The sequence below is a fragment of the Vigna umbellata genome, chromosome 9 (genome assembly GCF_029865625.1).
Source record: "Vigna umbellata cultivar VRB3 chromosome 9, Vumbellata_1.0, whole genome shotgun sequence".
NCBI classification, from domain to species: domain Eukaryota; kingdom Viridiplantae; phylum Streptophyta; class Magnoliopsida; order Fabales; family Fabaceae; genus Vigna; species Vigna umbellata.
In genome coordinates this window covers 26,322,901-26,343,434 of record NC_142173.1, presented here as the reverse complement: position 1 = coordinate 26,343,434, position 20,534 = coordinate 26,322,901, and the positions used below count along the sequence as shown (strand labels likewise).

Genomic DNA, 20,534 nt, shown 5'->3' with positions numbered 1-20,534 from the left:
TATTCGAAATGTCTTTTCTCTAGAGTTTTGGTAAGGTTTTTTATTCCTTGGTTTGTATGGTACGTACAGGGGAGACTCTAGAGGACAGAAACAGCTCAGCTAATAATACCTGAGCATATGAGGGAACCCAAAGCCAAGTGGGCCACCACCTCCACTCTTATTTTTCACATCTCCTTCAATGCATCTTTTCCATGGTTTTCTTTATTTAGTACTAATAAACGCACACACTAATCATCATCTCATAAACAACTTATTCTCTGCGTGCTAATTGCGAACTAGTACATTTAATTAATTAATCCCCACTTTTTTTAACGCCTAAAGTCGAAGATCCACACAAAATAATAACTTTACATTACGGATTAATCACCCTCAATTAGCAACTTTGCAAAAGGGTTTCATTGTACAACTCATGCAGAAGGTGAAAAAGTTATCCAAGACGGTCAAAACACTCCGTCCAAATACTTATTCACAATAATGAGAGTGGGTTTAATGTTTATGGTTTATCATGGTTCATTTATTCACGAGCCAGGTAGCAGTTGGGTTAGTGGACCCCACTCCTTTGTTTCTCACTTCCCTTTCCCCCTCCAATGAAAACCCGCCACGTAAGCCTTGGATTTTCACGAAGCAACCGACACCTCTGGATTTACCCACAGCCATTGACACTGATTAGTAATAACTAGTGTGACTTGTTCAGTCTCATATCGACCTCAACAACATCAAAGGCAATAAATCACACCATTTACCCCACCGATTCCAAAACAAAACCTGCTCTGTCTCAGACACAATCTCACAAACACACCGCAACACAACATAAAAACAACATTGGTAGTGTCTGTGTTACTCTCTCTCTCTTTCTCTCTTCTCTTTCTGTGTTGTGTCTGAAGCAAAAGCCGCCATGGATTGCCGCATCTATGGCGTCACCATCCTTCTCTTCCTCCTTCCAACCATCACATTCTCTCTCCCGCAAGGCCAAATAAACTCAAACTCAATCCTCGTGGCTCTGTTGGACTCGCATTACACTGAAGTTGCTGAGCTAGTGGAAAAAGCCATGCTCCTTCAGACGCTCGAAAACACGGTAATGAAACACAACATCACAATCTTCGCACCCAGAAACGAAGCTCTCGAACGCGATCTCGACCCTGATTTCAAGCGCTTCCTTCTCGAACCCCGCAACCTGCAGTCTCTCCAAACCCTTCTCATGTCCCACATCGTCCCCAAAAGAATCACTAAACCCGAATACCGATCCGGGTTAAGTAACCCAGCTCGGCCCACCCGACACAAAACCCTAGCCCCGAATCACCACCTCTCTCTCCAGACCGTTAATTCCACTCACTGGAACGTCGACTCTTCACGTGTCACCCACCCGGATTCCCTGACCCGACCCGACGGCGTCATCCATGGCATCGACTCGCTCATCATCCCTCGCTCCGTACAAGACGACTTCAACCGCCGCCGCAACCTCGTCTCCATCGCCGCCGTGAAACCCGAATCCGCTCCGGAGGTCGACCCGCGCACTCACCGCTTGAAAAAACCAGCTCCCCCGTCGCCGGCAGGCTCCCCACCTGTGCTTCCGATCTACGACGCGATGGCGCCGGGACCCTCACTGGCGCCGGCGCCGGCGCCTGGACCGGGTGGACCCCACCATCACTTCAACGGAGAGAGACAGGTGAAAGACTTCATCCAAACGCTCCTCCACTACGGTGGTTACAACGAAATGGCGGATATTCTGGTAAACTTAACGTCACTGGCGACGGAGATGGGACGGTTAGTTTCGGAGGGTTACGTTTTGACGGTGCTGGCTCCTAACGACGAAGCGATGGCGAAGTTAACGACGGACCAGCTGAGTGAACCGGGTTCGCCCGAACAGATTATGTACTATCACTTGATTCCCGAGTATCAGACCGAGGAGAGCATGTACAATGCCGTTAGAAGGTTCGGGAAGGTCCGTTACGACACGTTACGGTTGCCTCATAAGGTGACGGCGCAGGAGGCTGATGGCTCCGTCAAGTTCGGTCACGGAGACGGGTCCGCGTATTTGTTCGACCCGGATATTTACACGGATGGACGGATCTCCGTTCAGGGAATCGACGGCGTTCTGTTACCGCCTCAGGAGGAGGAGGCTGGGCCTTTGACCCGGGCCCAACCCGCTAAGGTCGTTGTTAAGCAAAGAAGAGGTGCGTTAATTGGTTGTTTAATTTTTTTTCTCTTTTTCTTCGCTTTTACTTTTCTTTTTGGTTCGTGGTATTTGTTTGGGTGTTTTTTAAGTCAAGATGGGGAAAAGCTGATTATGATGTGCGTTTAATTTGGTTTTTTAGATTTAACTTATTATTTGCGTTTACTTTATATTATGTGGCTAGACTCGTGCTAGTTTTATTTATTTATTTTTTCAATTATTGATTAAGGATTAGTAAAACATGTATATAGTACCTCAACACAGGTAATTGTTGTATAAATTCTATAGTGTATAGATGTTTTTACAATCAAAGTTTAAAATAGGATTAAATAATTTTCATACGAAATTCTTATATCTTAGTTGAAAATAGATTGTAGCTAAGATCAAAAGTTGTAGTTTCTTGAATTGGGCGTTTGGAATATGTGAGAATTTGTGCAATGTTTTGGTTTTGCCTAAGGTTAGACTGTTAGAAAACTTTAAAACGGATTCTTAAGTTTTAAGAAAGAAGTATAAAAGTTCCACTCAACGTATCGAATAGCTTGTTAGGTCAAGCTTCTGAAAGGTGGAAAGAAACTTTTGAGAAAAGTTGGGTTCTTTTATATGATGGTGGTGATACCAATATTTTATTGTCCCACATATGCCAACAAGTATCATCTTCTACTTCTAACCTTTTGCTTCTTAAATGCTTCACCATTTCTCACTAAATTAGTAAGTTCCTACCTTGTGCATGCTTGCATGTAGAATTTGGGAACTAGATGAACAATAGAGATGAATGACGTAAAAGACAGTTATAAAGATATTTGTGAGCTCAACCTTTGTAATCTCCATCTACAAACATGTTTGACTTGTCAACTGATTTTTTCTTAATTTCTGTGATACTTCTTTTCACATGCTAATATGTACATAAAGAAATTATCTGTCTTATTTCAGTGATACTCTTCATAACTGATTAAATGCTTTTAGTTTCTAAGCTAAAGTTTGAATGGCATGGCAGGAAAATTGTTGGAAACAGCGTGTTGGATGCTTGGAAGCTTTGGTCAGAATTCCAGATTCATCTCTTGTCAATAAACTGCTCTTATCAGCATGCTAGCAAGACTCGTTAATAACGAAAATAGTGAGATTCTAACTCTGTATCTCATGTTACGTGACAACTATATTTAGCTTGGTAACTGGATCTCGTTGACTTAATTAAGGATTAATTATGAAGAGAGTATTCTTGCATGTCAACTTTCATCTATTTTGTACAATAATTGAATTTTCAAAGCTAAAATTCTTGTAACAGTATAAAAATCTGCTAAGTTGGTGTTCCCTCTCTACCATGTGGGCTTGAATATCAAATTCTAAAAAGTATAAAATATGCAAAAGTAAACTTCATTTATTGTTACTCTTTCATATCCATTTTGGTTAGTTGCTGTTGGGGTTAGTTAATACATTCTGTAACAATTGTTTTCTATTAAGTTGACCTTCAAGTTAGTTAATACTTACACATGGTTGGATGCAGCTGCACAGGAAATTCCAAAGATGTAAAAAGTCAACGGAATGTGAAGGCCAGGTTACATGAAAATGGTTAATAGCAGGTTCTATGGGTTTGGTTTATATTCCCCAGTTTTTGTGATGCTCTTTTTCTTTTTCCTTCTCGATTTTCTCCTTGTGGATTTGGGTCTTGAACTGGAGAACAAAAGCTTCTTCTTCTCAAGTGTAGTAAAACAATATATAGTGCATATATGCAATTTAGATTCAGTTCTTAGCAGTGCTGCCACAAATCGTTAGGAGGTTGTGTCTGGTGGGATGAGAAGGCTTTTATGTAATAAGATGGCAGGGAAATCTGTGCCCGATTCAGTAAGTAATTTTACAAATGGAAATACAGTAATAATCGATCAATAAAATGATTCTTTTCTGTATTCACACTTTGTACATTTCCTCTTCATCCCTTTCTACCATTCATCTCTCTATTTACTTTAAAACGAGTTATAATTGGTTCTTTTAGTTGTAGAAACATTACATAATTCAGTGCCTCAATCGTATATGATGAAAAGCATGATTTTAGTCCTCGATGATGATTGAATATTACGAATGTAACGTCCAATCACAAAACCTCATTATAGCTATAAAGTCTGTCAGTCAATGAGTGTGATCTAACAACACAGATAAAAACAAATATGGCCAAGAAGTCTTCAAGCATTTTAACTGTAGACATTCATATAGTATAATCCATGTGATTTTACAGTTCTTTTTTTTAAAATTTATTGTATGAATATTTAAAATAGTAAATATGATTTACAACATTCTGAATCTGAAAATGAAAGGGACATCACCTCTTTATTGTGGATTGGCAAAATTAAAATATTTTACTCACTATTGTTACTGTAGTTATTATTATTATTATTATTATTATTATTATCTTCAGATTGCTCACTCGTGTGCAGAAGAATTGGGGGCCATTTTTTGAGTTGACAAGTCACTATCTTAGTTTTTAAGCTCACAACAACCACAGGCCCACGCAGATTTGGATCCTCAAACATAATGCAATTTATAAAGTAATAATAAATCACAGAATTGTAATGGTTGGTGAGTGATATTTAATTTAAGAAAATATAAACAAATCCAATAATGAATATATTATAATTCTCTCATATTTCTCGTCAATTTGTGTATATATATAAGATAGTGTGCCCTCAATTAAGAACATCCGAATCTTGGGAAGGTGTAGGAAGCCTTCCCCTTAGTTAGGGCGATTAAGTTCATGAATTCCCTAACCGAAAAAAAATATTATTCATACTGATACAATGAATAAACATAAAGTAGTTAAGTTCAATCTATATAATGAAACCAAATATAAAACATCTTTGAAAAACTGAAATTAATTTAAATAGAATTAATTCATGTTATCCAACTTATTATTCTTCATATATATTGGTTCATTTTCCCAACAATTGAACTTTTCCCAAAACAAAAGGAGGCAAAAATTGATAAAATTTTACGTAATTTAAGAATGAACTCGTTCAATTTTCTCCGTTTGAAGTACTTAATATCGCTCATCCAGGTAAAACATCATTTCGGCATTCATGTTCTTGCAGAAGAATATCACGGAAGAAAAGAGTAAAAGCTCAAACCAGAAATAAACGCTTCATAAAACAGCAAGCAAAATTCTAACTTCTAACGTGGACAGACCGAAACAATCTACAGCCACCACAAGTAGTCAATCCATGTTCTCCTTGGAAAATTTACTAAAACTCAAACGTGAAGTTATGAAGCCTGAACATCAATTACATGAAGAGCATGGTTCTATACAAATACTGCTAGTGGCTCGACAAAAAGGCAAGATGTCTAATATTTCACCTTTTTCTTTTTGGAGCTTGAGCAACCTTTTTCCCAGATGCGGAAGCACCTTTACCTCTACCAGCCGATGCCTTCTTGGAACTCGAATTACCCGTTCCCTTCAGTTCCAACTGCACTTGCGTGGCTACATGAATCAAGATGTATAAATCATAAATCACTTAAAACTCCAATAAAGCAACCTCCAATGGCACATGACGAGCACCTACCTTTTGAATTCAAGCTTTGAAGTTCTGATTGCAGCTTCTCTCCCTTGGTGATGCCTTCTAATGCATCACAAGAACAAAAATTGTCAGAAGCAATCAATCAATATTAAAATAATAATAATAAAACCAAATAACTTACCCAACTCTTCTGTATCAGAGGTGTTCTCTTCTTCACTCTCGTCCAAGGTGTCATCTTCATTTTTGCCTCCTTCCTCGGCTGGTTCAAGTATAGCAGCAATCCGCTTCTTAGGGGCCTTCTTTACACCGGGAAGTGTGATTTGGTCGGCAACTCGAACCACCCGAGATCTGCTTTGCTCTTTATAGGCTTTTGTCAAAGCTGACTTAACAGCAGGCTGGATCCCATCTAGTGGATTAGATTGACCCTGATGCATGTAAAATCAAAACATTAACCCGAGGTTGATAGTAGTATGTAGTATAAAGAAAAACATCAAATATATTTAAGGAACCTTGAATTTTGATAACTCTACTATAGTATCAAAATCTTCCTGACTGATAGAGTATGTATTCATGAATTCCACAACTTGTTGAACCGCTTCAGCCTGGTCATTATTCCGAAAGGGCAATTAAATTTTGTTCAGCATTTCAGCTTAAAACATTTGGAATATTTAGAATCAAAGAAACACATATACTTCCAACCTTAGGAAGGGTTCGTAGGGGTTCAGTCAGTCGTTTAAGAATAAGAGTAAGGTATTCCATGCGAATGGTATCCCTGCAAACCATTTAGTGAAGCGTGACTATAATCACTCTACTAGAAACTGTACTAATGGAGATCACTGGAGATGTAACTCTAGAAACCTAATAGATAAGCCCACATTGTACATATAAAACGGAAGCACCAAAAGATTGGCAAAATATTCAAAAATATAAAAAAGATGACACAATGTCACCGGATTTGATCTGCATTTTATTTCTTTCCAAAATCATCAAGGTTTACAAATTTGCATGTATCGACAGAAGCATTTAGCAAGTGACAATAAACTCACAAAAAGATGGGATCTGAAGGTAAAATATTGAATTCATATTTACCTTCCTGAACTGGATTCACGAGAAGCAAGAATGTGAACATGAAGATCATCCAAAAGCCTAAAGTTTTTACCCATTGTCGAGTTCTTCCCCAGCCACCCACCAAACCGGTTGAAATTGCGTTCTCCCTGCAAATATAATACGAGTTATGATAGAGACCTACAAGCAAAATCAGATGAGTTCAATGAAAAGACCAGTATAAAACGACCCACAAAAGCCCACCATGAATAGGGATAATCAAAAAGGTCAATCAATTCACCCCGCCAAAATGGGTTGGTGGCATGACTGAACCCACCAACCCGCAAAAACAACCAAAGCAACTCATAATCAACCGAATCAACAATGGACTGCAACTCATAATCCACCAAGTCAACAACGGGCTGGGATGACTTGCTCAGTTGATTCCTTTCAATTTGAAATTCTAAAAGTGAGGTATTAGGATTGTCATTATATCATCACTGATTTGTGTTTGCACGTTATGGTTATCAGTGGTTTGAATTTTTTCATTTTCTGTTTATATTTATTTAGTGATTAACTTGTACGGTATCGTTTTTTAACCTACTTTAATTATTTCAATTTTTTAAAAAATATATTAACCTAACCTGTCTGTTATGGAATTTCCAAATATAACACTTGACACCAAGCATACAAGACATTAATATCTAAATATATTAACCTAACCTATCTGTTATGAAATTTCCAAATATATTAACTTGTACGGTATCGTTTTACATCTTCAAGTATCTAAATAGGAGAATGCAACGAAACCAAGTCATGAGCCAAGCATACAAGACATTAATATAAAGACATATAACACTTGTAAACTTGAGATAACGCCAATTTTTTCGAGGAGAGACCTAGAGGAGATTGGAAACTGATAGGTCATGAGCAAACACATAAAGAACCATGACGCTTCCTCCAACCTAAAATCTTAATGCAATAGTTTTGTGGGTCTTTTCTTCTTATATGTTTTTATTCTTGTATATTTTTACACGAGATGTGAAACTCCAACACATACTTAACTCTAATGAACTCCCCCCCAAGTGTGTCCCTTTGACATTGGTTATACTCTCCCTCGATGGAAGTATTCTTCACCCAAACCATGTTGGTACACATTTGAGCTAGTCACTACGACCAACGACTTTGATTGTTAAGTATCTTTTAGGGAAGACACCAGGCAAATTTAAGAGATATAAGTCATGAGTAAACCCATATATGGAATCATGACATCCCCTTCAACTTAAAACCTTAAGGAACAGTCTAATCAGATCCAAAACTGCAGAATATAGTAGACTGAAGTGAAAGATGGGTTTCGCTGGAGATGGATGCCTCTGTCACTCGGGTAGCATAGAAGGAAGGGACTCTGGTGCTCTAGTTTTCAAAGGTCCGTAAGTTAACTTTGTCCTCGATCATTTTCAAAGGTCCGTAAGTTAACTTTGTCCTCACTATAGCAACCCTTCTTTATGGGCAAAAAAACTTTAAAGGGCTGACACGTGAATGAAAAATGAACTCATCATGTACTGTCACTGCTGAAGGCTTCTCAGCCACACGCTGAATGTGCCATTGATAACTATGTTCTCCCCCTGAGCCCAAAATAAAGAGGGGAGCAGGATGGTAAAGACATACTGCAACTGCCAACACAATAAATTTTTTACCTGTTCAAGTATTTCTCTTTGGCCATGCAACAATGATGCACTGAAATAGACAAAGATGAAAAAGTGAATGGATAAAAAACTAGATAGAGCAAAATCTAAAAGAAAACTGTTATTTGCCATATCAGTTACAAGGTTACATACGGAATTATGCATGTTGCTGTACAACTAGCTTGAGAGAGCTGCCACTGTCTATATCTGCGAATCTGAACATTCACTATATCCCCATCAGCAATAGACTCAGCAGCACGGGCAATCAGGTTCATGCGTTTTATCCCATTGTCATCCTTACCGGCCAAGCTTGGTTTATAATTAATATAATTTTCCTGCAATGCATAATGCCATAAGGAACAGTTATGAAAGGAGTACTTGAAACACAAGCCACATTTGCAGCATTCAAGAATACGAATGTTCATGGATCAATTTAACCTAGGGCAGGTTTCAGATATATTTTCAGGATAGGGAATTCTAACATATAATTGGTATAACAACTGATTGAAATCTAAAACCATACCAATTTTAAATAAGTCATTCTGCAATACTGTTCATATAATGTACACGTGAAATCAAATTTGAAAGAGGTTAATATAAGAAGTGCTATCCAAGCCATTGTCCACCAAGTTCTTCAGGCTATTGGTCTTCAAAGATAATAATTTAAACAAGCTAAATTGATAAAATAATGAAAATGAATTACCAAACCTGAATAAGAAGAGGAACAAGATCAGGATCACTCATGCTAAGGTTTATCCTCTCATCCATTTTCAACTTCCCAGCATTAAAACCAAAAAGCCTACAAGAAAAGAGATGTTGTTGTGAGATTGAACTTGGCCACAACCTTCTGAGCAGTTAATCCTTCAGATTTGAATGAAATCTAAGCCATGCAGAGCGCCTCCAACCACCCCCCGCCCCCCCTCCCAATGGATCATTGATGAAACGGCAAACATTCACAGAACTACAGCTTATAAAGTATAAACCTTATAAATGTCATCACACCCACTTGTATCAGAGCAGACTAGTGAAAAAAAACAACATAATAACTAGAAATCAACACTTGAAATGAGTGTAGGGGTCCTCAAATTGATTAATTGGAACAAATAAAAATAATTAAGAGAAAGAACCATATTCATTAAAGAACAACTTTAATAGAAAAAATTCATTTGTTTGTCTAAACCATATCAACTCAGTTCACATCCTAAACATATTTTTCTTAACTCCTCAGAATACCAATTGAAAGTCCATTTTGCCTTCACCCAAGTCCCGTTATCATATAAAATTTCTCACAGAAAAATCTACCTTTGAATAAGTTCATATTTTATTCCAAGGGAATAAAAAATTGTTTAGTCCATTAAGGAGGCCCATTGACATTCTAATGCTACGAACGAAGGCATGAGATATTCAACAGTATATAATGATTTTAAAGACTAGTACAGAGATAAAATATATATTATACTTATCAACAGCCGTGAATGGTGAAATGTCTTCATCCTTTGCATTGGTAAGAAAGCGTTGTCTAATGTCGTCATAGTTGATAATTGACATAGAGAGGCTCATATACTGTAACTGATTTACTGCCATCCGCATATCTCCATTAACTCTTTCTGCTAGTTCCTCAAGAGCAATCTGAAACAATCATTGTGAACAATTTAAGAAAATAGGTAAGTGAACGCAAAGAAAATATTTCACAATTTGAGATGGATATAAATGATTGGAAGTAACTTTGAACCCTCGAAGTCCACACAATTAATCCAAAATAAAAATCCTCACAAACAAGATGGAACTTCGTAAGTCAAAAAGAAATCACCTCATTGACTTGAAGCCCTTCAGACTTTGCAACATCCATCAACCTCTTTGCCATCTGACATGAATAAAATATTAAGTTCAAAACTCTCCGTCCTCAGCATAATTGTTTTTTTAACATGCAAAGGAAACTAACAAACTTAAGAAAGTAATGCTACATGTTGCCGAATAGACCTGCATTTTAGGCTATGCAGACTACATATAAAAACTAAGATAATCTAATTTCCAAATGCAATGAAGCACATATCACTTAACAATAATAATCACTTTTATGATCTAGAACATGGTCATAAAATTGCACGAGTTAAAGATCCCAACTCCTCATTTCAAGTTAATTAGGTAGCAGGCTATGAAGAATTGTGGTGGACTCAAGTAAAACTCAACCAAACTAGCAAGTTTGTGATCAAGTTGGCGAGACTATTTGTTCTTTTTCTTTTAAGTGAAACAACTCAAGTTGTGTTGTTTTGGCTTACAAAGAAAGAAGAAAAAGCAATTAATGTGTAGTTCGCATTTCTCTCTCCCTTTCTCTTTCTTGTTAATAGAAATGTTTTCTGTTGCAGGTTGCATCAATTGTCTTGTGGAGGAAGCCAGGTGGACAAAGTAGCAATAAAATCATATGACACTTGGATTGTTACAACCTTAAGTAAAAAAAGCTATACCCAATCTATTAGTTATATCATTTGGCCTAGTAATAAACATTGGATCCAACACTTCTCCATTCATGACAGTACTTCTAAGGTTTGTTGCAAGATTTTGGGCAGTTGAAGGTTGTCATCATGGTTATCGAACAATGATTTGTTCTTCTCCCTGCCTTGTTGTGGGATTGCATAGAAGTTTGGAAACTCCACAAGCATGATCTTCTCCTCTACCCACTTACTTTCAATTTAAGGAAGACATTGTGCATTTTAACTGAAATCTGCACAACTAAAATTATTGAACATAAACTAAAATTTTCATAGATCTTCTCCTTGCATTATTGAACATAAACTAAAATTTTATTTTCATATTTACTTCTTATAGTCCGAATTTACTACTTCTGCAATTCCTATATTGTTAGTACCATCTTATAATCTAATATACCTAGGAGTGTATAAAAATTCAGCAAAAGGAAAAGGGAATGCCTCTCAAATGTTAAAAGTAGAAGTAAAATGGTACATATTAGGTGGAAACACAATAGATGAAGATATAAATGGAGTCATAGTACGGAATCCTTATGTCTTAAGCACAACAAAGAAACATGTTACACACACACACACACACACACACACACACACACACACACACATATATATATATATATATATATATATATATATATATATATATATATATATATATATATATATATATATAATTTACATTGCATTAAATAGAGATGGGCCTAGGTCCATATAGTAAAATACATCTAGCACTCTCCCTTAAGTTAGAGGAGGGTGGGAAAGGTTGTGGGTTCAACTCCCCCCACTAACACTTAAGAGTTATAAGGTTGGCTTGACAGGTTTGGAAGGGAGGGTGAGAGAGGTTGTGGATTCAACTCCCTCCACTAAAAAAATACTAACAACTACCATTTGCCGATAAAAAAAAACTCTACCTTAAGTTGGCATATATATATATATATATATATATATATATATATATAGAGAGAGAGAGAGAGAGAGAGAGAGATACATAGATATATATAGTAAAGTACAGCAAACAAATGTTATTGCTAGACTTGTTATGAATTTGCTACTTCACATTGCTTGAGCTTATTTAATGGTAATGAACTACTAGATTTGTTAACTTAATAGAGGATTACTATTTTGCATTATTATGAAATTAAAATGTTCAACCATTATGTTATTTATAAATATTTTGACAATCTTTTAAATATTTATGAACTCTCATGAGCCTATGAACCTCTAACAGGTTTATGCAAACTTTGAAGTTTGGCAATCTTGATATAGAGAAATAACTCAGTATTGAGATTATACACCCCATCTATGCCATAGAGGGGAAGCAAAGAAAACAGGATAACCAATAACAAACTATTTGCCAAAAAATAACAACTGACTGTCATCATTTCCCTCCCAAAAACAATTAAATTAGCTCCACAGTTGAGGCAAGGTATGTAACATTTAAAATAGTTATATTTGGCTGGAGGTACTTCATTTAGCATCACCCAATAATGACTAACTATTTTTATTGATAAAAACAGAAAGACCTGCTGCTTTGTAGGCTTCCGAAAACTTAGAAGCAAACAGTAGTTCACAAGGCTTTTAAGTTTCTGGCTGTAACGGTCATTGCAAATGCAGATAATAGGAATTTTTGATATCTTGATGGAAGCAATAAGATCAGCAACACCACCCCTATCACCAGCTGACATCCCATCAACCTCATCCATAATTAGCACAGATTTGGTAAGCTTGGACCTGAAATTTATAATTAAAACGATTTAACAGGGTGCATTATGGACTCAAAACTTACATGTTATGATGAGAGATCAACCGTTCCATATTAGCACCAATAGACTCATTGGTTACAAGCTCCTTAACAGAATTTGTCTTGCTTCCACTAATTCCTTTCTCAATTTTGTTATCAGCTTTTCCACGGCTATCACTAGCATTAACCTTCAATGCATGTATGGACACATGTGAGAGAAATTACATGGCAAAATAGATTTATCCAAATATACAAATTTACCGAGAAATATTGCAACCTCTATGGCTTGGAAACCAAGCTCCTGACAGACCAACTTTGCTGAAGTTGTTTTTCCTATACCAGGGGTTCCACTTAACAAGACAGCTTTTTTCAAACCAGAGTCATTTTGCTTTTTACCCTTTGTTTTGTTACCAGTGTCCAAAAATTGGTCATGCCAAGCTTTTAACCAGTTACGTAGTTGAACAATCTGTACATTACATTTAAGGAAGTGAAAACTGATTATTCAAGTTCAGGTATACATTAGAACAGAATATAACCGCTAAAATATGCCAATGAAGACTAGTGATATACAAGTGACTGGTTCCCTATGACATCTTTTGGATCTTTAGGTCGATATTTCTCTGTCCACATCACAGAAGATTGAACAGTAGTAGCAGCCTTTGGCTTAGCTTGCTTAGAAGGTGAGCGTGAAGACAGAGGAACTGCATTTGTTCATAAGGAATGCAACTCAGAACGTAAATAAACAAATACCCTTTGATTGTAATAAGTTAATTTGAACCTTCTGCTGATTCATGAATATAAAAAAATGATAATTAAAAGCACAACCAAACAATGCAGAAAATAGAAGCAGAAAGCATAAACTTATTAGGGCTTACGCTTTACTTGCGATTTCGGAGAAACTTTTGACGGGGATCCTACTACAACAGCCTTATTCACAGGTTTCTTTTCTGCCTCTGAAGGAGCTTTTGCAGGTTTTGATGCACGAATCATATCAAATAATCCATCCTCCGTGAGGAAGGAAGTTCTATATAGAAATATAAAACATAGGTCGTATTACAATGGAAACAAAAACTGTTTTAAATGCTTTGTAACAGCATAAAAAATAATGCTAACCCTAGCTCTTTGGCCTTTTCAGACTTCCGTCCCCCAATGTCTTCATCACATAGCAAATAATTCTGCAACGGAGGGTGTTAATCACATGCTGATTATAAAATTAAAACACACTTGAATGCAAAACCCTTATCCAACCGTTTTCTTGCTGACAGATCCAGTGACTCGACCACCATGGCGCTTAATCAAATCTTCAGCTTCTTCACGTTCCAAACTGTAAATGTGCAGAATAAAAAATATATAAAAACCTAAACTAGCGAAATATGATCTATAGACCCAAACTTTCAAAAATAGAATGAGAAACAATATTAAAACTAATAGTGGAGGACAAAAGATGAGCAATGAACAAACCAAGTTCTGAACAAGCAAGTCAAGGAAAATATGAGAAGGCTACGAAAAAAATTTAGAATTCAATTACCTGTCCAGTGTTCCACTAATCACAAAAGTCAAGCCAGCTAAACAGTTAGGAGCACCTTCAGGGACTTCCTGACACACAAAAGAAGTCTCAATTCATTGACAAAAATTTTAAAAAATAAATAAATCAAAAAATCCAAATGCTTGATAAATCTGAACCTTTTCTCCTTTGTGTGGAGGATCTTTTCTTTCTCCAAAATTCATGAATCCACCCCTACCACCTCCTCTACCTCTCCCACCACTTGATCGCCCAGGTGCTCCCCTTCCACCACCACCCCTTCCAGCAGATTTAACAGCAGACACGGCATCTTTGTCATCATCTTCGTCACTTTCTTCCAAAACTGCAGATTTTTGGGGAATTCCTTTACCTGATTCACTCTTTAATTTTTTTTTCGGAGTGGTCTCAGCTAACTTCTTTTTATTGGTGGGCAAGACAGAATCATCTCCAACATCTTCATGAATTTTCTTAGGCTCCGGTATATCTTCACTGTCCTTCACATTCTTTCTTTTAGCAGGTAATTCCTGCGTTTCTTTCTCATCTTTCACCTTTTGCTTGTTTGTGTTAAAATATTTGCTAGTTACCCTTCTCCCTGAGCTTTCTTGACCTCCAGCCACCTGCAAGAAGAGCAAAAATCATTTTCCCTTTTCCCTTCAATAATTTTCTATGCATTCAAATACCCTACCATCTCAAATGATAATAATTAATTCCCTGATTCGCCAAGCACCGGATGAAACCTAGAACAATATTCAGCTGAAAGAGATAGAAATACGCGAAAAAAAAAAACAACGACATAAAAATTTTGCTTTTATCCATTACTTATACAAGCAAGCAAACCCGTAACAAAAAAAAAAGTATCCCAAAACGATATTGTTGTTCTGAGGACAATGTAAGAACCAAAGTTTCGCATTCTTCAAATTCCATTATTTTTTTTCCATGCATGCCCCCATTTCCATTAACCATTGGAAATAGAAACTAAACCTACACTCTGACTTCAAAACTCACTGCATTTAAAAATGAAAAAAAACAATAAAATAAAATAAAATAAAACATACAGCAGCAGCACACTAACATTTTTATCGGACTGGGGTTTATCCGAAGAAGGCTTGGATTGATTGGAAGGCTTGGAGGGAGCGGCATTGTTGCCCTTGTCATGTGATTTCATAAACCACTTCCTTATATCACTCTGCAATTCGACAGAGAGAAAGAAAAAACATAAGGTAACAAATTTCAAGGTGCAGAGAAAGATAATCGAAACGATAACGGTTTTTAAGAGGCGAAGAGAAGAGAAAGATAGAGAAAATAAGAACCCTAACTTACCATCTCTGTTTAGGGCGGGAGAACAGAAAGTTTGCACCACCTGAATGCAGACTGTGTTGTGACTTCACTCCAAAACAGCAATATTATAAGTTATTTTATTTATTATTTTAAAAGAGAAAAAATAACTTCGGCTAATTTTAAAATGAAGACTTGAAAACCCATAAATATAAAATATTAATTTTAATTCAAACCAGAGAAATAAAGTCAAAGTTACTAGAACATATATATAATTAACTTTTCTTAGTACCATAGAAATAAAAAATAAATAAAACAGAATCAGTATTAAATAGTATGTATGTATGGTTTAATATATTTAAGAAAATATATGTTTATTTTTCTTCAGAAAAAAAAGAAAGTATTTGTGGAAAGTAATATGTCTTATAATTAATATTACTATTTTATGATATGTAAATATTCTCCTCAAAATCTATTTATTTTTTCTTTCGGTACAGAATTTAAAATTTAAAAATATATTTAAATTTATATTCAACTATTTAAAATGTGATGATTTGGTTTCTTTTTTGTTTTCAATATTTACATTTAATAAACAAATAATGCGTATTTATTTATTTCTGTTTTGACATTTTTAAGGTACTGACTTATTCTTAGGAAGTCAAAATAAATGACATTTATGTTTCTTAAATACTTTAAACAAAAATAATTGAAAGACGTTAGTTTAAAAAATCATACTTTCAAAGATTGAAATATAGTCAAGTTATTTAAAATGTAAAATTTAACTTAAAAATTGAAATATAGTCGATCATTGTACAAACGTATTTCATAAAATTATTCGTCTTTCATGGTAGTATTAAGTATTTTATTCATGGTGGGATTAAGTATTTTATTTATATCATGCTAATATTTTTTTAAATATAATTTTGTTGTAAAATTGAAATTTATTTATATTCAAGATGGTTATGCTATTTGTTTTCGTAATTTTAGAAAATAACTTTTATAGTCCATTTTATTAAAAAAACATTAATTTTTTTAACGAGCAGCATTTTACTATAGCATCTATCTTTTTACACGTTTTGTACTTTCCTAAAAAGAAAGTTTGTGAATTAATTTTTTTTTAAGTGCAGTGAAATGTTTCACTGAAGGTAAAAGCTTGTAAATGTTGAGTTTTACTAAAATTAAAACATGTTGAAACCTTATTTATTTATATTGAAATTGAAATCCATGGTATTGAACATTATACGTGGCATCGAGGAATTTTGTGAAAATCAAAAGGTTGATCATCTTTGCATGGAATAGATGCAATTGTGTGGTTTTTTTATGGTTGAGAGGGAGAGTGATACAAGTGAGGTGAGTGTTTCTTTGTATATTTTTATTGAAAAGTTTGGTCTTATTTGAGTAAAAATTATTTGTCTTTATTTTCATTGCATGCTAACAATATTGATGTTTATGGTGGTCACATTTAGGGTTATCTTGTTTTTTTAATGGTTGTTGAATAAAAATTCAAGAGAAGTGATGCAAATTCATCTTATTGATTTTTAGTGGAGAAGATGTTTGTGTTTAAGTAAATTAATAAATTCTAATGAAAATTCTTATTGGACATTAAGATAACTAAGTTATCTAAATGTGAAAATTCACTTCAAAGGACTCGACTAGAAATAAAAGATGATGGATTTAAGTTCATGAAAAGAAGAAACAACATAATGAAACATAAAACACAATATAGTAAAACATAAGCTAAAAAATGAAATAAAAAATGAAAAATCAAAAAGGAAAAGGCAGGCAAGGTGGTCACATCACTTGGGGATCAAAGCCACCTAAGATAAGTGGTGGTGCAGCCACTCGAACATAGGTTCGAAATAAGACCACTAGTACAAAAATCGCGTACAACGTCGAATATTTTGGGCTTTTAACGGTGAATTCGCGAACGGCGTCATATCAGGGACGTTAAATTGACATCGAATTTATCAATATACGACGTTAATTTAACATCGAATTTTGTCAATATACGACGTTAAACAATTATTTTTGTTTTTTTTAATTAATTAAGATCTTTTTTACAACTCTACGAGACTTGAAAAGCAGAAAAATAACAAATTTCAGTTTTTGGTATTTTATAAAGCAAGAACTATGAGCGTGTAGTGTAGTATCAACAACAAACAATAATAACCAACAACAAACAAGTTCAATCAAACAACAACAACAAACAAATTCAACCAAACAACAACAAACAAGTTCAACAAAAAAAACAACAAACAAGTTCAACAAATAAGTTCTTCAAAACGAAAACTAACCTTCAAAAGGTGGGTTCGTCGGAATAAAGTGTCGTCACCAGTGATAAAGAAAGCAGAATACGCCTATGAAGGACAAAAGCACAAAAATAACTGGTCAATAACATATGAGCCTAACCATATAAGGGATCAACACCACTCTCTACCCAAAACTTTAAGGCAATGGGTTAATGAGTCTTTCATCTTTATATAGTGATCTACTTTCTCATTTCTATCTAATGTGAGACTTAGATTCACACTTGGATTCCCAATAATCAATTGTTAAGTACAAACAAAGTCCCACATCAGATAAAATAAGAGATGGACATGAGTTTATATACACATAAGATACCTTCATTGGTAAGAGGCCTTTTGGAGTGGTACCAAAAACAAATTCGTGAGCGGACCATATCTTACCAGTGTGGAGATCTATGTGTGTATGTTGACCCTCCCTATAAATGGTATCAGAGTCCATGGTTCAGGTCTGGTGACCGGGTTCAAACAAGTATTTCCCTTCATGGTAGGTGGCCAGTGACAGATAGCCAAATGTATCATGAGAGGTGGAAAGCAAGAGATGCTTAGTGTTTGACCATGGATCGTGAAAGAGAGCAAAGAGAAGTGGCGACCATGGTGTACTCGAGGATAAGAAAAGACTTCCGTTGTAGGGGTGGTGGAGGTAGAGAACCATAGTCCTTTGTTTGAAGGGAGGATTGTTGGGTACAAACAAAGTTTCACATGAGATAAAACAAGAGATGGACATGGGTTTATATACACATAAGATACCTCCATTAGTGAGAGGTCTTTTGGAGTGGTACTAAAAGAAAATTCGTGAGCGGACAATATCTTACCAGTGTGGAGATATATGTGTGTGTGTTGAACCTCCCTACAATGGTATCAAAGCCCATGGTTCAGACCTGGTGACCGGGCTCAGACGAGTACGTCCCTCCATGGTAAGGTGAAGCCTTGGTAGGTGGTCGGTGACAGATAGCCAGATGTATCATGAGAGGTGGAGAGCAAGAGATGCTCAATGTTTGACCATGGATCGTGAAAGAGAGCAAAGAGAAGTGGCGACCATGGTGTACTCGAGGATAAGAAAAGACTTCCGGTATAGGGAAGGTGAAGGTAGAGAACCATAATCCTTTGTTTGAGGAGAGATTGTTGGGTACAAACAAAGTCCAACATCAGATAAAACAAGAGATGAACATGAGTTTATATACACATAAGATACCTCCATTGGTAAGAAGCCTTTTGGAGTGGTACCAAAAGCAAATTCGTGAGGGTTTAGCCCAAAGCGGACAATATCTTACCAATGTGGAGATCTATGTGTGTATGTTGAACCTCCCTACACTATTTACAAGTGGTTGATATGCCTTCTTAAATACACAGTGGGAAGACCCTCTTAACAAATACCAAAAAGGAGAAATGATAACCTGATAAAACCAAAAAGGAGAAATGATAACCTGATAACCTAGCAAAAACAAAAAGTATATTTCTAGAAGCTTAATGATGAAGGAAATGGCAAATATGGTTTACTCATTACAAAACCATGAAAAAGGTAAATTCTCACTTTTCGAAGTGTGCAAGGTGACCCCCACTCCAAAATGCTATTTTTTCCACTTTCTAGATGTTATCTTTTTCCATTTCCAAAATGGTCTTTTTAGAAAAATTAAAGGTTTCTTGGGCTAGGCTCCTCTCAAACCCTCCATTCTTATAGAAGGTGACAACCTCCAAAAAGAGAATGTGTCACTAGCATCCTTACAAAATACAACACAAACATGAGCTTTATTTAAGACAAAGACTAAACAAAGTAAAAGAAAGAAGGTGAAGAAACTTTCCTCCTAAACATGTTTATTTTTCTTGAAGTTCCTCTTCCATCCTTGGTTGGGATTAGGGGCTCATCAATATAGGTCTCTTGGTAGTTTTTCATCACATAGGAAAGTTTGTAAGTATAATAGGTTATGTTACAGATGAGAAGTTGTGCAAGGAGTGGATCCTGATATGTGGTCTCATTTTGAAGCATTGAGGACAAGGAAATGGATTTTAATTTTGATAATGGGTAAAGCTTTGGCATAAGCCAAAGAAATATATGATGAATAAATATTTAAGGCAACTAGGTACAAATAAGGATGTTATGAAATTGGCTAATTATGCAAAATATAATAAAGAGAATGTTGTTATGTATGTTGAGCCTATTGTTAGTTTAACTTAGAAAATTAAATTAGTTGAAGGTTTCAAGATTAAAGGAGTGAACGTGGGTGAGGGTGGTGGTATTGAGGGTGAGGGTCTTGATGTTGTGGTTGGGTATGAAGAGATTGTTGGTGTTAGTGGTGAGATTGTTGAAGTTGAAGTTGAGGAGAATAAAAGGTTTGTGGTGTTTGTGGTTTGACTAACATTGTTATTGAATGACATTGGGATATTTAAACCAATAGTTGGATTTTCATTCACGAGTAGCAAAAGATACTATAATAACTTTTTATCAATATTTTAATCACAATTGAATATTATACCTAGTAGCACGTAACAATTAATTGTATTACTTGCAAACATTTATTCAAGTTTTTTTATGGAATTCTTGAAGGAGTTGAACATAGATTTTATTCAAAATATTTGTACAACAACTACAAGAAGAAATTTGGTGGAGGATAATTCATTAAAAATCTTACGATAAGAGTTGCAAAACCAAAATACTACCAAGACTAAGAATAACAAATAAAGTACTTTAAAAGGTCAAATCCATAAACATATGAATGATTATATGCAATTCCTCGTAAATCTTGTTGCAACCAGGCCTTTAGTGCATACCCTATGTGTACTAATGAACAATTTGTTAGAATCATT

General features: G+C 35.5%; 2 protein-coding genes across 3 annotated transcripts; one reads left to right on the top strand and one right to left on the bottom strand.

Moving 5' to 3' along the window:
• The first annotated feature begins 464 nt into the window (after nucleotides 1-464).
• On the top strand, nucleotides 465-4,074 carry LOC124820558 (fasciclin-like arabinogalactan protein 15). The gene is made up of 3 exons (XM_088098954.1): nucleotides 465-2,174; nucleotides 3,168-3,287; nucleotides 3,675-4,074. Exons 1-2 carry the CDS (start codon nucleotides 896-898, stop codon nucleotides 3,239-3,241), a joined length of 1,353 nt encoding a protein of 450 aa, XP_087955080.1. The 5' UTR covers nucleotides 465-895; the 3' UTR covers nucleotides 3,242-3,287; nucleotides 3,675-4,074.
• A 1,199-nt stretch (nucleotides 4,075-5,273) lies between these two features.
• Nucleotides 5,274-15,560, bottom strand: LOC124820559 (replication factor C subunit 1-like). 2 transcript variants are annotated; one of them, XM_088098907.1, is made up of 22 exons: nucleotides 15,472-15,560; nucleotides 15,224-15,337; nucleotides 14,313-14,768; nucleotides 14,158-14,225; nucleotides 13,878-13,953; nucleotides 13,743-13,804; nucleotides 13,505-13,653; nucleotides 13,200-13,330; nucleotides 12,907-13,095; nucleotides 12,696-12,817; nucleotides 12,412-12,619; nucleotides 10,213-10,266; nucleotides 9,862-10,031; nucleotides 9,111-9,201; nucleotides 8,556-8,737; nucleotides 8,415-8,454; nucleotides 6,763-6,887; nucleotides 6,373-6,445; nucleotides 6,183-6,275; nucleotides 5,855-6,098; nucleotides 5,719-5,775; nucleotides 5,274-5,636 (listed from the first exon to the last, which is right to left on the bottom strand). In XM_088098907.1, the coding sequence occupies exons 1-22, from the start codon at nucleotides 15,472-15,474 to the stop codon at nucleotides 5,509-5,511; spliced, it is 2,835 nt and encodes a 944-aa protein (XP_087955033.1). In that variant the 5' UTR covers nucleotides 15,475-15,560; the 3' UTR covers nucleotides 5,274-5,508. The 2 variants fall into 2 exon arrangements, with proteins under 2 accessions (XP_087955033.1, XP_087955034.1); XM_088098908.1 differs by having other exon boundaries at nucleotides 5,719-5,772.
• Between the last annotated feature and the right edge of the window lie 4,974 nt (nucleotides 15,561-20,534).

Bases quoted from the DNA above. Each gene is read 5' to 3' on its own strand.
- LOC124820558 (XM_088098954.1), top strand. From the start codon at position 896: ATGGATTGCCGCATCTATGGCGTCACCATCCTTCTCTTCCTCCTTCCA. The intron at 2,175-3,167 runs GTGCGTTAATTG...ATGGCATGGCAG, and splicing joins CGTTGTTAAGCAAAGAAGAG to GAAAATTGTTGGAAACAGCG.
- LOC124820559 (XM_088098907.1), bottom strand. The intron at 13,096-13,199 runs GTATATCACTAG...TGTAATGTACAG, and splicing joins TCATAGGGAACCAGTCACTT to ATTGTTCAACTACGTAACTG. The intron at 10,032-10,212 runs GTGATTTCTTTT...TGATTGTTTCAG, and splicing joins AAGGGCTTCAAGTCAATGAG to ATTGCTCTTGAGGAACTAGC.